This window comes from Pongo abelii, chromosome 1, assembly GCF_028885655.2.
Source record: "Pongo abelii isolate AG06213 chromosome 1, NHGRI_mPonAbe1-v2.0_pri, whole genome shotgun sequence".
Lineage (NCBI taxonomy): Eukaryota > Metazoa > Chordata > Mammalia > Primates > Hominidae > Pongo > Pongo abelii.
The window spans coordinates 208,292,743-208,308,269 of record NC_071985.2 but is presented as its reverse complement, the minus strand read 5'-3'; the positions used below and the strand labels follow the sequence as shown (position 1 = coordinate 208,308,269).

At 41.6% G+C, this 15,527-nt stretch overlaps 2 protein-coding genes across 3 annotated transcripts in view; one reads left to right on the top strand and one right to left on the bottom strand.

The window, feature by feature from the left end:
* Nucleotides 1-15,335, top strand: part of TMEM50A (transmembrane protein 50A) — a 24,689-nt gene extending 9,354 nt beyond the window's left edge. Inside the window, 4 exon segments of the mRNA NM_001133941.1 lie at nt 3,901-3,968; nt 5,131-5,223; nt 9,053-9,113; nt 13,642-15,335. Of these exon segments, the coding sequence (NP_001127413.1) occupies nt 3,901-3,968; nt 5,131-5,223; nt 9,053-9,113; nt 13,642-13,687 (268 nt within the window). The 3' untranslated portion in view covers nt 13,688-15,335.
* RHCE (Rh blood group CcEe antigens) overlaps nt 14,854-15,527 on the bottom strand; it is a 57,797-nt gene continuing 57,123 nt past the window's right edge. The window contains exon 11 of one of the 2 annotated variants that reach the window (XM_054539961.2): nt 14,854-15,527. In XM_054539961.2, coding sequence (XP_054395936.1) covers nt 15,501-15,527 — 27 coding nt within the window. In that variant the 3' untranslated portion in view covers nt 14,854-15,500. The other variant, XM_009233577.3, reaches the window with a different exon arrangement.

Below are 15,527 nucleotides of genomic sequence, written 5' to 3'. Positions count from 1 at the left end.
ATTCGCAGAAGTAAAGGTCTGACTTCAGAAGCCACTGATAGCAAAGGGCTGTGGTCTTTTTCTTTGAAGTTCGGCCAGTATGCAGCTATTTCTAGTTCTTTCCATTTTGTTGCAATTTATTTTACTGTAATAATGATGCTGTTAGAATTCTTTTAGAAAGCTGACACCTGAATTTCAACATTGGTTTAGATTTAAAAGTTTTATTTTTGTGATTATATTTTTGTCCTGCTTTTGTCCTCAGATCTTTAAAAAATTATTTTGTTCCCCTTTGAAGCAGTAGCAAGTCTGACTATGGAGGGGAAGTATAGCTGTATATGAGCTTGAATGTACTATTCAAACGTGTTTCCTGCTAAACTTACATTCTGTTGCATTAACATAATTATAGCAGAGCTGACTTCATGTTTTTATAAATGTTTATCATCTATTTGGCTTCAGTTTACATCTTTTTATTATAGTGTCAGATAGTATCAGGCCATAATTTTAAACAAAAACTGTTAGTTAATTATAATTCAAATGGATAGGAGTCAAAAAGCAGCTATTCTTTCATTAATAACTTTATTATTTTTTCTCTTATTACAAAAGTTCTCTGATTTTGTGGCTTTAAAAATGTTAATAAATGTTCTGTGTATTACTCTGTATTTTTTAATTTTAAAAATGTAGGGTAGGCTGGGCACGGTGGCTCACGCCTGTAATCCCAGCACTTTGGGAGGCTGAGGTGGAAGGATCTCGAGGTCAGGAGATCGAGACCATCCTGGCCAACATCATGAAGCCCCGTCTCTACTAAAATACAAAAAATTAACTGGGTGTGGTGACACGCACCTGTGGTCCTAGCTACTCAGGAGGCTGAGGCAGGGGAATCGCTTGAACCCGGGAGGTGGAGGTTGCAGTGAGCTGAGATCGTGCCACTGCACTCCAGCCTGGTGACAGAGCAAGACTCCATCTCAAAAAAAAAAAAAAAAAAAAAAAGTAGGATATACCAATAAGCAAAAACGAACTTGCCTGTAATCTCACCAAACTATAACATTTTGACAGATATTCTGCCAGTGTTTTCTTCTGTTTTCTCTTTCTCTAACACACATCTATATGTTTTAAAAGTAATATTTACTCTTCTCCTCTTCCTTTCCTCTTCCTGGAAAATTCAGTCCAAAAACTATTAGGTGAGGTCAAGCATGACAGGCATCCTCTATAGAAAGACAAGTTGTGGTGGCCCAGAGCAGGCTGCTGGGCTCAGGCAGGTTGGGAATGGGCAGCTCAGCATGGGCTCAGATCCTGAGCAGGGTGAGGAGGGGATCCATGCAGCGGAGTGCGGGATGGAAGAAGGCAGCCCTACGTGGGATGCTGGAGTCTGAGCAGGGTAAAGAGGCTGTCCAGATGGGGCAGGGGAAGCAGTGTAGCAGCTCTGTCCGCTAAGAGTGCCCAGAACAGCTACACCCCCAATACCAGGAGCACACCTATAGCCCCCAATTATGGAGCATCATGTTGACAAATACCAGACGTTTCAGGAAAAAGATTATTTAATAACTTTTCTATAAATTTGAGAACATACATAAAAATAGTCATAGCAGAGAACAAATAGAGATTGTTCATTCCAAAGTGTCCCTAATAGTGAAGACAGGATTGTGGTGGCTCACAGAGGGCTCTGAAGTTTATTCAGATGGCTCAGCAAGGAAAACGAGCTGAGAACCAGTAACCCAAGAACATATATTTGTGTTTTACTTCTAAATATGAAGACTGTTTTTAATGTATTTATTTTATATACAAAATAGTACTGTACAGAGATCACTGAAAATAATTGAGTATTTTGATCATTCTGAAACTTAGATTTGTATGAATAAATTAAGACATCATATTACTGTGAAAAAAACTAGGATTCCTATATTCAACACTTTTTTTTTTCATAGATACAAGGTCTTACTGTGTTGCCTAGGCTGGTCTCAAAGTCCCGGGCTCGAGCAATCCTCCTACCTTGGCCTTCCAAAGTGCTGAGATTACTGGCACAAGCTACCAGGCCTGACCTAAACACATTTATTGAGCACCTACTATGTGCGAAGCCCCTAGCCTTGTGCTAGGCATTGAGAATGAAAATGAGAAACAAGACAGACAATGGCTCCTGTCCTCATGAAGCTTATATTCTAGTGTTAGACACTCACAACTAAATGGGTATATATATATCATAGGTATAATGTTTTGTAACTTTAACTTGATGTATTGTGAACGTTTTCCCATGACATTTGGAATGTTTCAAAGGATACTTCTAAAGAAAGCAAGCCTATCTCAATTTAGAGTGGTATGCTGTAAAAAGTTAGTAAAACAATTCTTATGTTTAGAGCCTGTATCAAGGATTAAAAAAACAAGATTTTACCGCTTAAATCTCTATTCAATAATGTCTTCAGAGCAAAAAGTTATTGTGTTGTTTGAAATATAATTATTTCTCCAAACATTTGACATCAGTACAAAATTATTACAAAAAAATTTATTCCAAAGCCAATTTTAAGAAATATTTGGATTATCTAAGGCCCATTTTCTCCCTCTGCCATCGCCATACATGAGTACATGTTATGTCTGATACGTACAAATAGAATATCAGATAGAACCAAGCGAAATTATCTTTTTACCTGTTCCAATCTTAGCAAAAGAAAATTTTGAGAATTTTGTTGCCGATTTTTTTTTTAAGAGATGGAGTTTCACTCTTGTTGCCCAGGCTGAATCACAATGGCGCAATCTCAGCTCATCACAACCTCTGTTTCCCGGGTTCAAGCGATTATCCTGCCTTAGCTTCCCGAGTAGCTGGGATTACAGGCATGCGCCACCATGCCCAGCTAATTTTGTATTTTTAGTAGAGACGGGGTTTCTCCATGTTGGTCAGGCTGGTCTCGAACTCCTGACCTCAGGTGATCCGCCCACCTTGGCCTCCCAAAGTCCTGGGATTATAGGCATGAGCCACCACTCCCGGCCTCCTTCCCAAATTTTAACAATCCAGACTCACCTGAAAGACTTGTTAAAACTCAGATTTCTGGGCCCCATGCCCAGAGTGTCTGCTTTGCTAGGTTTGGGTTAGGGCCACATAATTTTCTTGTCAAATAGGTTGCCAAGTAATGCTGATTCTGCTAGTCTGGGGCCCATGACCACTGCTCTAGAGGGTATCTGGCCGGGCGCAGTGGTTCATGCCTGTAATCCCAGCACTTTGGGAGGCCAAGGCGGGTGGATCACAAGGTCAGGAGTTTGAGACCATCCTGGCTAACACGGTGAAACCCCATCTCTACTAAAAATACAAAAAAAAATTAGTCGGGTAGGTGGTGCATGCCTGTAGTCCCAGCTACTTGGGAGGCTGAGGCAGGAGAATGGCGTAAAACCTGGGAGGCAGAGGTTGCAGTGAGCCGAGATCGCGCCACTGCACTACAGCCTGGGAGACAGAGCGAGACTCCGTCTCAAACAAAATAAAACAAAAAAAGAGTATCTGGTTGAAGAGACCAGTCATATGAACTCTTTACTCAAGAACTGAAGGCCTTTGAGCCAGGTGTGGTGGCACTGTGGGAGGTCAAGGCAAGGAGGATCTCTTGAGGCCAGGAGTTTGAGACCAGCCTCAGCAACATAGCGACACTTTGTCTCCACAAAAAATTTTTAAAAATTAGCCAGGTGTGGTGGTGCACACCTGTAATCCCAGCTACTCAGGAGGCTGAAGTGGAAGGATCACTTGAGCCCGGGGGTTCAAGGCTGCAGTAAGCCATGGTTGTGCCACTGCATTCTAGCTTGAGCAACAGAGTGAGACCCTGTATCTTTAAAAAAAAAAAAAAAAAAAAGACTTTCAGGCCTAACCTTAAATTTGAGAAACTGTAGATTATTCTTTCTGGTAATTGGTGTCATGGACCCTGATTTCTTGGTTTTATTTTATTCATACAGGATTAATGCAGTATCAAATGGACAAGTCCGAGGTGATAGTTACAGTGAAGGTTGTCTGGGTCAAACAGGTAAATAGGTGCAAACAGCATCTTATTATACATGCTTAAATCCTTAAGATGAGAATTTCACATGGAAATACCACTTTTCTATTTGTTTTAATATATCTGTGAGTAACAGCTTATTATTTTGAATCTATTTTATGTTTTGGGCTTGAAATTGGGAATTAATATATAACATTCTATTTACTGTGCTTTATTGAGCTGTAGGCAGTGTTTTTATTAAAATGTATTTATGCAAATTAAAGAGGCCCTATCAGAATTCATTTTAGGCAGTCATGACTCCATTTATTATATTTATAGCAAATCTTCATAAACATGTTAATGTGATTTGAAAGTTGGCTGTCCTCCTCTGTTAACATAATTTTAATGCAACCTTCCTAAGTTCTAGTCACAGTAAATTTGAATTTATTTTGCTGCCTAACTTCCCTGAAAGTGAAATCACTGAATATGAATTTTTTACTGTATGTCTGTGTTACTGTTTGAAAGTACTCTTGGAAGATCTGGGAGCAGCCGGGCGCAGTGGCTCACACCTGTAATCCCAGCACTTTGGGAGGCCAAGGCAGGCAGATCACAAGGTCAGGAGATCGAGATCATCCTGGCTAACACAGTGAAACCCCGTCTCTACTAAAAATACAAAAAATCAGCTGGGCGTGGTGGCGGGCGCCTGTAGTCCCAGCTACTCTGGAGGCTGAGGCAGGGGAATGGCATGAACCTGGGGGGCAGAGCTTGCAGTGAGCCGAGATTGCGCCACTGCACTCCAGCCTGGGAGACAGAGCAAGACTCTGCCTCAAAAAAAAAAAAAAAAATGTGGGAGCATTGTCTATATAAAAGCATAAGGAGAATGAGCCTCTAAATATGGTGAAACAGATTTTATGAGATGTTTTATAGAAAGGTTGAGTATAGGTTTTCTCAGTGTAGGCAGTTGGGGAAAGTAAGTATATGCACTTATACAGACTCATAAATAATTTTTAAAAATCTATACAGACCAACCAAGAAGAAAAAGGCCAACAGGTACACTGATGAAGATGTTTAACACATCCTTTACTGTTCTCACATTAGACTTTAATGGCAGTTGTACTTTTTTTTTTCTGTTTGGGTTTTGTTTTCTTTTTGAAAGTTAATTGTACTGCCCTATGAGAAAGAATTCTGGTAAAATATTATTTCTTTCAAGGTGCTCGCATTTGGCTTTTCATTGGTTTCATGTTGGCCTTTGGATCTCTGATTGCATCTATGTGGATTCTTTTTGGAGGTTATGTTGCTAAAGGTAAGAGAAAACATAGGTTACAATTTACTTCAGTGGAATACTGGAATTTTGCATTAAAGTTGGTTATTTTAGAATAAAACTTTTTTCCTATAGATGGGCCAACTACTAGCGATGCATTTATATCCGGGACCCCCTCCCCCTCCCCCACCGACAGTGTTTGGTTTTCTTTGTCTTGTATATTTTTAGTATTCCTTTCTTCAGTCATTTCTCTTCTTATCCAGAGCCTGGAAGGGATGAGACAGCTCTAAACACTGCGTTTCTTTGGCTTCCAAAAATCTCAAAAGCAGAACATATGTTATCTAGCTAGTTAGCAAGCTTTGTTTCTTTTTTAGAGACAAGAGTCTCACTGTCACCCAGGCTGGAGTGCAATGGCATGATCATGGCTCACTGCAGCCTCAGCCTCCTGGGCTCAAGTCATCCTCCCACCTCAGCTTCCCAGGTAGCTAGGGCCACAGGCACACACGACCACACCCAGCTAATTTCTAAATTTTTTGTAGAGATGGATCTTGCTATGTTGCTAAGGCTGGCCTTGAACTCCTGGCCTCAAGCCTGGCCTAACAAGTTCTGACTTTCAGAATATCTGTGCAAAGCTCTAACATCCCAGAATTGAGATTTATTCAGTTAAGCCTCCCTGGTAATGTGATGTCACCTCCTTTCAGACAGAAAAGTAAACTAACATTTAATATACATCTGCTATATAAGGCCACTTTAAGGCAAGCTCAGGAAAAGGTATACTGTTAGACCCTGGGAGAAATTTCACCTTGGGGGACCCTAGAAAAATAGAAAACCCATTAATATTCCAGGTAAAATTGCTATGGCTGTCAGAGTAAAAATACAGTATTAATGATTTATAAAAACTGGACCAGGTTATATATATTCTGCTCATATTTTAACACTTATTTGAATAAAATGTAACTTTCAGATTAAAATAATGTTTCCTAAATTTTTATTAAAATCATTTAATCTCATAGACAGGAGTAATAGATATTTCCAAATATTTGTATTTTTTATTTTATTTTTATTATTTTTTTTATTTCTTGAGACAGGGTCTTGCTCTGTCACCCAGGCTGGAATGCAGTGGCACAATCTCAGCTCACTGCAACCTCCACCTCCCAGGCTCAAGCAGTCCTCCCACTCAGCCTCCTGAGTAGCTGAGATGACGGGCACATGCCACCACGCCCTGCTAGTTTTGTATTTTTTTGTAGAGATGGGGTTTCACCATGTTGCCCAGGCCGGTCTCAAACTCCCGGGCTCAAGTGATCTGCCTGCCTCAGCTTCCCAAAGTACTGGGATTACAGGTGTGAACCACTAGGCCTAGCCATGTGTAATTTATTATTAAAATCATGTTACCAAAATTGTAGAAAATAAAAGAGAGTGGGTGCAGTGTAATCCCAGCACTTCAGGAGGCCAAGGAGGGAGTACTGCATGAGGCCAGGATTTTGAGACCAGCTTGGACAACATAGGGAGACCCCATCTCTACAAATAATAAATATGTAGCCGAGTATGGTGGCGTGCACGTGCGGTCCCAGCTACTCGGGAGACTGAGGTGAGAGGATCACCTGAGCCCGGGAGGCAGAGATTGCAGTGAGCTGTGATTGCGCCACTGTACTCCAGCCTGGGTGACAAAGTGAGACCCCATCTCAAAAAAAGAGAAAAGAAAAGAAAAAAAAGAAAAAGAAGTAATAATTTCACCACTCTTAAATATTTTGGTTTATTTCCTTTTGTTCTCTTTTCTTACGTTTTTAGTTATTATCATAATTTTTATCCCCCGTTTGCATTTCACATGATATTATAAGTTAGTTGTTCTTTTGCTGCTATAAAATCTGTTTTTTATATGTATATTTGTTGCCCAAGCTGGAGTGCAGTGATGCGATCTCAGCTCACTGCAACCTCCGTCTCCCAGGTTCAAGCGATTCTTCTGCCTCAGCCTCCCAAGTAGCTGGGATTACAGGCGACTGCTGCCATGTCCAGCTAATTTTTGTATTTTTAGTAGAGACAGGGTTTCGCCATGTTGGCCAGGCTGGTCTTGAACTCCTGACCTCAGGTGATCCACCTGCCTTGGCTTCCCAAAGTGCTGGGATTACAGGAGTGAGCCACCACGCCCAGCCATATGTATATTTTAAAATGTATATATTTTGAGTTTGAGACCAGTCTGGCCAACATGGCAAAACCCCATCTCTACTAGAAATACAAAAATTAGCCAGGCATGGTGGCACACACCTCCAGTCCCAGCTACTTGGGAGGCTGAGGCATGAGATCTCTTGAACCTGGGAGGTGGAGGTTGCAGTGAGCTGCGATCATGCCACTGCACTGCAGCCTGGGCAACAGAGGGAGACCCTCTCAAAAATCAAAACAAAAAAAAGGAAAAAAATTACCTTTTTATCATGGGAATTGCATAATACTTGTTCATTATAGAAAACTAAGAATGTAAAAGAACTCAAAAGAAGAAAATGAAATTACTGATAATTCTTTCCCAGATACAACTATTAATACAGGGCCGCTTTTTATAGGAATGTCTTTATCTCATAATTTTAGGCTATTTTCCTGAAAGCTTCTGGAGCAAGGTTATGTTTTGAGAATTATTAGCAGCAGATCTGTAATTTTATAAAGTTGGCTTTGTAACATTTTTAGAAGCCATTCTAGTGGTAATGGTTATTTAACGTGAAATAGTGGTGAAGACCTATGCAAACCATCTGTTATGTTAATCAGATTAACCAAAGCTGTTCTGAAATGAGAAAAATTTGACAGTTCACCTATTTATTATGCCTCTGTTAATGAGCAGTCATTAACAATTCCAGTAGTAGAAATTGATGAGCATTTCAACTTCACTTCTAGATACAGTCAGAAAAAAGTGTTGCTCCAGCAGTCCTTCCAATCTTAGTTAATGGCTGGCTGCTGTATCTTTCCAGGTGTTTAGGCCAGAAGTCCTGGATGGTGAAGGCCTGTCAAAGATGACATTTGTCTTCCTCCCACGCCCCATATCCAATCTATCTGCAGATCCTGTTGACTGTGCTGTAAAATGTATCCTGAGTCTAACCACCATTTACCATCTCTCCACTGCCACCACCCTGGTTCGATCCATCATCATCTCTCACCGGATTTCCTGGAAGAGCCTCCTAACTGGTTTCTGTTTCCTCTCTCGCCTCCTCTAATCTACCCTCAGCACAGCAGCCAGAGGGATCCTCTTAAAATATGTCAGCTCAGATCACTTTCCTGCTCACAACCCAGTGGCTTCTCATCTCACTCAGAGTAAAAATCAGAGTCCTCACTGTGACTGCCAGGTCTCCGCTGCCCAGTCGCCTTCTTTCTTTACCCTGTCCCTGCTCTTCCCTCTTGTGCCTACGTGGCTGTTCCTGTAATTCACCGGTGTGCTCCCTCAGGGCGTGTGCATGGCTTCTGCCCTCACTTCCTGCGTGTTCTTACCCCAGTGTCACCTTCTCATGGGGTCTTCCTGGCCATCTGTGTCCAATGTCACACTACACTTCTCCACCTTTCCTGCATTATTTTATCATCTTTTTATTCAGTATATTCTCTAGTTCCATGAGGGCAAAAAAAATTTTACCTGTTTTGTTTATTGCAGTATCCTCAGCATTAAATAGGGCCAGGATACAGTATGCCCCCAGTAAATATTTGTTAAGTGAACTAAGGGAGCTATCATTTACTAAAGCCATGCTAGACTCTGTTACACATTATGTCTTTTAATACTCAAGCCAACCCTAATTCTAAGAAAAATCAATTCTTCTAGGCAGGAAAACTGGTATTTGCCAATATATCTGAAACTAAATGTTTTGAGATCATAACCCTCTAAACACTGCAATTATTTTTACAGAAAAAGACATAGTATACCCTGGAATTGCTGTATTTTTCCAGAATGCCTTCATCTTTTTTGGGTAAGTTTGTTTTGCATTCTTTATCTTATCTTTTTTTTTAAAAAAAAATAGCTTCTTTTATATCATTTTCTATATTGAGTTGCCTAATTACTCATCCAATGCCCCTCCCCCATGATATTTTCATAAAACATGAAGAGTAAGGTTGAGAAGGATATTTTAAATAGATGAGTTGGTTTACTGCCAACCTTAGGAGCATATATTAATTTTTAAGATTGCTACCACGCCCCCTTTTAATGAGTGAGTAACTATGATTCATGAAGATTTAGTTACATAACACTGGTGATGTTCATTTTAAACTTAGATCTCTAACAGTTGCTTTAAGTGAAAGCCTGCCTAAAACTATTTATCCTTAAATTTTGGTTTCTGATATGTTTTATAGTTCTTCTGTCCTTGATATTGTAGAATTTGTGAGTGAGATTTGAGGTGTGGAGAGGAAAAGCCCAAACATTTTTTATGCTTCCCTTTCTATTACAAATGAAAAGATGACGAAAACCTCTAAAAACCTCAAGGCTTTCATCAGTAATCTTCTCTGATGTTCATCCTTCCTAGAAATTTAGGGCCTGCCGTTTTCTCTACTCATGCTGTTCCTCCAACCACCACCACCCCCTCCAGCCCCCACAACCTACCCCCGTCACTGGCCAAAAAACCCCACAAACAAAACAGCTCAACAGCTCTTAATCCTCTGCATCAGGAGTTTTTGTGTGTGTGTTTTTGTTTTTTGTTTTTTTTTGAGACGGAGTCTCAGTCTCTCACCCAGGCTGGAGTGCAGTGGCACGATCTCAGCTTACTGCAACCTCCGCCTCCCGGGTTCAAATGATTCTCCTGCCTCAGCCTCCTGAGTAGCTGGGACTACAGGCACACGCCACCACGCCTGGCTATTTTTTTTGTAATTTTAGTAGAGACGGGGTTTCACCATGTTGTCCAGGATGGTCTTGATTCCTGATTTCGTGATCTGCCTGCCTCAGCCTCCCAAAGTGCTGGGATTACAGGCGTGAGCCACCACACCCAGCCTGCATCAGGAGTTCTTTTTTTTTTTTTTTTTTTTTTTTTTTAAGAGAGAGTCTCGCTGTGTCGCCCAGGCTGGAGTGCAGTGGCGTGATCTTGGCTCCCTGCAAACTCTGCCTCCCAGGTTCAAGTGATTCTCCTGCCTCAGCCTCCCAAGTAGCTGGGATTACAGGCACCTGCCAGCATGCCCGGCTAATTTTTTGTATTTTTGGTAGAGACAGGGTTTCACCATGTTAGCCAGGATGGTCTTGATCTCCTGACCTCGTGACCCACCCGCCCGGCCTCCCAAAGTGCTGAGATTATGGGCATGAGCCACCGCGCCTGGCCATGAGTTCTTAACCTTTATTCTTTCAGTAGCCTTCTGAAGGTGAGGTATCACCAGACATTTCCATATGTAGGAAATTGGTGTTTTGCGTATTTCTGGAAAGAGATAGTCTGTGGCTTTCATCAGATTTTCAAAGAAGTCCCTAATCCAAAAAAGTAGGAATCTGATGTATGTTACAGGACTTTTCCTTCCCCTTCCCTTCCCACCCACCTCCAAAAAAGAAACAAAAATCCCACGTCTACTGAAGCCCTCTTGAAACAGTAATAGCTGCCCTTCAGAAAGAGCCACCAGTTGGTATTCACACCTATTCTATTCCATCACCAGGTATTTTTGCCATTTTGTAAAATCAGTTTGGAAATAAGAAAAATGTAAACTTAGATGTGACAAGATGCACAGCCTGTTTGGGTTATACCTCGTATCCTGTAAGCAAATTGAACCCCAGGTAATGGACGCAGTTAGCAGAGTAGTTGTAGGAGATTGCCTGTTGTGTTAGTCCATTTGCATTGCTATTTAGGGGTACCTGAGGCTGGATAATTTAGAAAGAAAATAGGTTTGTTTTGGCTCATGGTTCTGCAGGCTGAACAGGAAGCATGGTATCAACATCTGCTTCTGGTGAGGGCCAGTCATGGCAGAAGGCAGAGCGGGAGCCGGCATATCACATGAAGCAAGAGAAAGAGGAAGAGGAGGTACCAGCCTCCTCTAAACAACCTTTCATGTGAACTAACAGTGAGAATTTACTCATCACCAAGGGGATGGCACTAAGCCATTCATGAAAGATTTACCCCCTTGGCCGGGCACGGTGGCTCATGCCTGTAATCCCAGCACTTTGGGAGGCCGAGGCAGGTGGATCACAATGTCAGGAGTTCAAGACCAGCCTGGTCAACATAGTGAAACCCCGTCTCTACTAAAAATACAAAAAAATTAGCTGGGCATGGTGGCATGTGCCTGTAGTCCTGGCTACTCAGGAGGCTGAGGCAAGAGAATCACTTGAACCTGGGAGGCGGAGTTTGCAGGGAGCCGAGATCACACCACTGCACTCCAGCCTGGGCAACAGAGCGAGACTCCCTCTTTAAAAAAAAAAAAAAAAAAAAAAAAAGATTTGCCCCCATGACCAACACCTCCCACTAGACTTTACCACCAACATTGGGGATCACATTTCAACATGAGATTTGGAGGGGACACCTGCCATTCTGATTCATAACATAATGGTACTCAGCAGCAGCATAGAATTAATATTTCAGAAGTCAGAATGGACAGATGTGAGTACCAGAGGTGACCATCTGACAGTGTAGGAGGGACTGGTCCCTGGCTCTTGCCCAAGAAACTCTTCAGATTAGAGTTCATATCTTGTGATGAGTATTCTGAAGTTACAGCATCTCTTTTAAGCTATTTGGACAGTAGAAGCCTCTAATAACCAACTTCAGTTTTTCTTTGTTACAGCAGTAGATCCGACATTAACTAGAAGAGCAGAGATCTGGGATTACAGGCGCATGCCACCATGCCCGACTAATTTTTGTATTTTTTGTAGAGACCGGGTTTTGCCATGTTGCCCAGGCTGGTCTCAAACTCCTGGGCTCAAGCGATCCACCCGCCTTGGCCTCCCAAAGTGCTGGGATTACAGGCATGAGCCACTGTGTCTGGCTCATAGCCCCCATTTCATTTGGTGCCTGGGACTGCGCGCTAGCTGCCCCATAGAGCATGCAGGCAGGCATCTGCACTCTGGCTCATCTAAGGCACCTGTGGATAATTTGCCACCCTTGGCAATTGGCTTCCCAAAGCCTGGCTGTGTCCATTCCCTGCCTCCTTATGGCCAACCGTAATCTGGCCATGGTGGATTCTTCCTTGTTCTGTTAACACCTCAGGTATCATTTTATGCATACGGTTGCCCTCTTGCCTCTTTTAAATTGAAACCTTAAGGACAACTGTAGACATTCCCTCACCTAAACCCTAGACCAGGGGTGTCCAATTTTTTGGCTTCCCTGGGCCATATTGGACGAATTGTCTTGAGGCACTCATAGAATACACCAACAATAGCTGATGAGCTTTAAAAAAAAAAAAAAAATCACAAAATAAATCTCATAATGTTTTAAGAAAGTTTACGAATTTGTGTTGGGCCACATTCAAAGCCGTCCTGGGCCACATGTGGCCCACACTTTGTGGGATGGACAAGCTTGCCCTGGACTGTAAGCTCTGTGAGGGCAAATTCCTATCATACTAGTCTCCTGGGCTTTTCCAGAAGCCCCATGCTTTTTTATTCCTCTTTCCCCTTTGATGTACTGTTTCCTGTCCCCGAAACACCTGCCCTCATCATCCGGCTAGGTCTTGTTCCTACCAATCTCCCATTCAAACCCCTGTTTTTCCACAAAAACCCATCTCAAATATTACCACCTCTGTAAATCCTTTTCTAACTTATTCAGGGCGACTGAATTCTGTGTTTCTGTGCCCCCTTAATACTTGGTATATAAGTCTCCTTCCCCAACCACCCCCACACTTACCACATCACGTTAGCAAGAATGAGAGCAATTTGAGGGCAGTGGCTTTGTATCTTATTTTATAGCCCTGGCACCAAAACAGTTTGTTGAATGAATTTGACAAAATCAGACGTATAGGGCTGGGCATGGTGGCTCGCGCCTGTAATCCCAGCACTTTGGGAGGCTGAGGCAGGCGGATCACGAGGTCAGGAGATCGAGACCATCTTGGCTACCATGGTGAAACCCCGTCTCTACTAAAAATACAAAAAATTAGCCAGGTGTGGTGGCGGGTGCCTGTAGTCCCAGCTACTCGGGAGGCAGAGGCAGGAGAATGGCATGAACCCAGGAGGCGGAGCTTGCAGTGAGCCGAGATCGCGCCACTGCACTCCAGCCTGGGCGACAGAGCAAGACTCTGTCTCAAAAAAAAAAATAATCAGACATATGATGGTTACATAGTAAACAGTGGTAACTTTTTAAAAGTCACATGTGTCTTCAGTACTCGAAAGTTAAGGTTGTTGGGAATATGGTGGTTAATAGCACAGTTGAACATAATGGAAGAATTCACTACCTTAGAATGATCAGTTTCTGTTTTGATACATTTCGTACCAAAATTTCTTCTACAACTCATCAATTATTCTTTGTTGCTTGTTTCACACCATTCTTGAAATCTCACATACTCTTTTCTCAAATTCAGGGAGTCATGTGATATTTCTTGTTTTATTCACAGAGGGCTGGTTTTTAAGTTTGGCCGCACTGAAGACTTATGGCAGTGAACACATCTGATTTCCCACAGCACAACAGCCCTGCATGGGTTTGTTTGTTTTTTTACTGCTCACTCCCAACCTTTTGTAATGCCATTTTCTAAACTTATTTCTGAGTGTAGTCTCAGCTTAAAGTTGTGTAATACTAAAATCACGAGAACACCTAAACAACAACCAAAAATCTATTGTGGTATGCACTTGATTAACTTATAAAATGTTAAAGGAAACTTTCACATGAATAATTTTTGTCAAATTTTATCATGGTATAATTTGTAAAAATAAAAAGAAATTACAAAAGAAATTATGGATTTGTCAATGTAAGTGTTTGTCATATCTGAGGTCCAAAACCACAATGAAAGTGCTCTGAAGATTTAATGTGTTTATTCAAATGTGGTCTCTTCTGTGTCAAATGTTAAATATAAACATTTTTTAGTTTTTAAAATATTTCATGGTCAAAATTCTTCCTCACTATAATTGGTATTTACTTTTACCAAAAATTCTGTGAACATGTAATGTAACTGGCTTTTGAGAGTCTCCCAAGGGGTGAGTGGACGTGTTGGAAGAGAGAAGCACCATGGTCCAGGCACCAGGCTCCCCGTGTCCCTTCCGTGGGAAGCTCTTCTGCTGTGCCTCTCATTCCAAGGGCAGGAGGATGTGACTCAGCCATGACACATGGTTCTGGTGGGATGCACAGTCACTCCACATCCACCATTGAAGGAAAGAGGAAAAAAGGGCAGAGACTTGACACTCCAGTCTTAGACAGGGGACAATTTCTTTGTAGTTGTTCTGATAATAAACTGGGTTCCATGTTTCATTTCATCTGTGTACTGAACCACTAGCCTAATAGACCAGCACGGTCAACTAGAATGACAAACATTAGCTACTGGGAACTCTCGTTGTCTCTTCCTCTTCAGAACTCTTATCCCCACAGGCTCCCCACCTCTGCAAGATGGGATACACTCTTCAGGACCACAGTTTGAAATGTCTTTCATAAAATGTGCTACAATTAGCCTTCGGAATATTTGCTGGGTGATTTAAATGTGTGGGTCTCATTTCCATGCTAGCCATCGTCATCTGACAGTCTCTATGCTGTGAATATTGCCTGGTGATCAAGACTCTCCTCAAAGAAATGACTTGCTGTCATCCCACATGAACTCCTGATGTTTTTTCTACAAAGGTCCATAAAATGTGAAAACTGGAGATCTTAGAGGTTGAAGTCCACCTTCTCTTTTCACATAGGAGGGAACAAATCATGGAAATTTAAACGACTTCCTCACAGTCATAGAACTAGTTTTTTAATCCTCAGGCAGTGCATCCCCCCACCCTACAACTGAGCACAACCTCTTTCCCCACAGTGCAATTCCGAATATGCTCAGGGAATGCCAGCCACCTTGTAAAACTGCTGGGATAAAAGCATGATTCCCACAAGGACTAAGTATCAGTGATTTGTAATTTTCCTGTTTTGTATTATCTGCTTTGCTGATGTAGACGAGTTAACTGGGTAGCATACTTTATTAAGCATGAGAAAGAATCTTAAGAATTGTCAATAAAATTAACCCAAAATTTTAATAATGTGTCTGTAACCAAGAAAATATTGATAGCATCATCCTTATGAAACTAAACATTTATTTTAAACTTATTAAATTGACTCTTAAACTAAGTTTTTAGTCTTTTTTTTTTTAATATCAAATCTGTCTCTGACCTTGTTTCATTATACATAAGGCGACTTTGCTGTCATGAGCGTTTCTCACGTACAAATGCAGGCAACAGTGAAAGGAAGTTGTCTTGTTTTTGAACAGGCCTTGTTTTTCTTGGATGCTTTTGCTTAAAATCCAACAGCCAAATGAGGAAA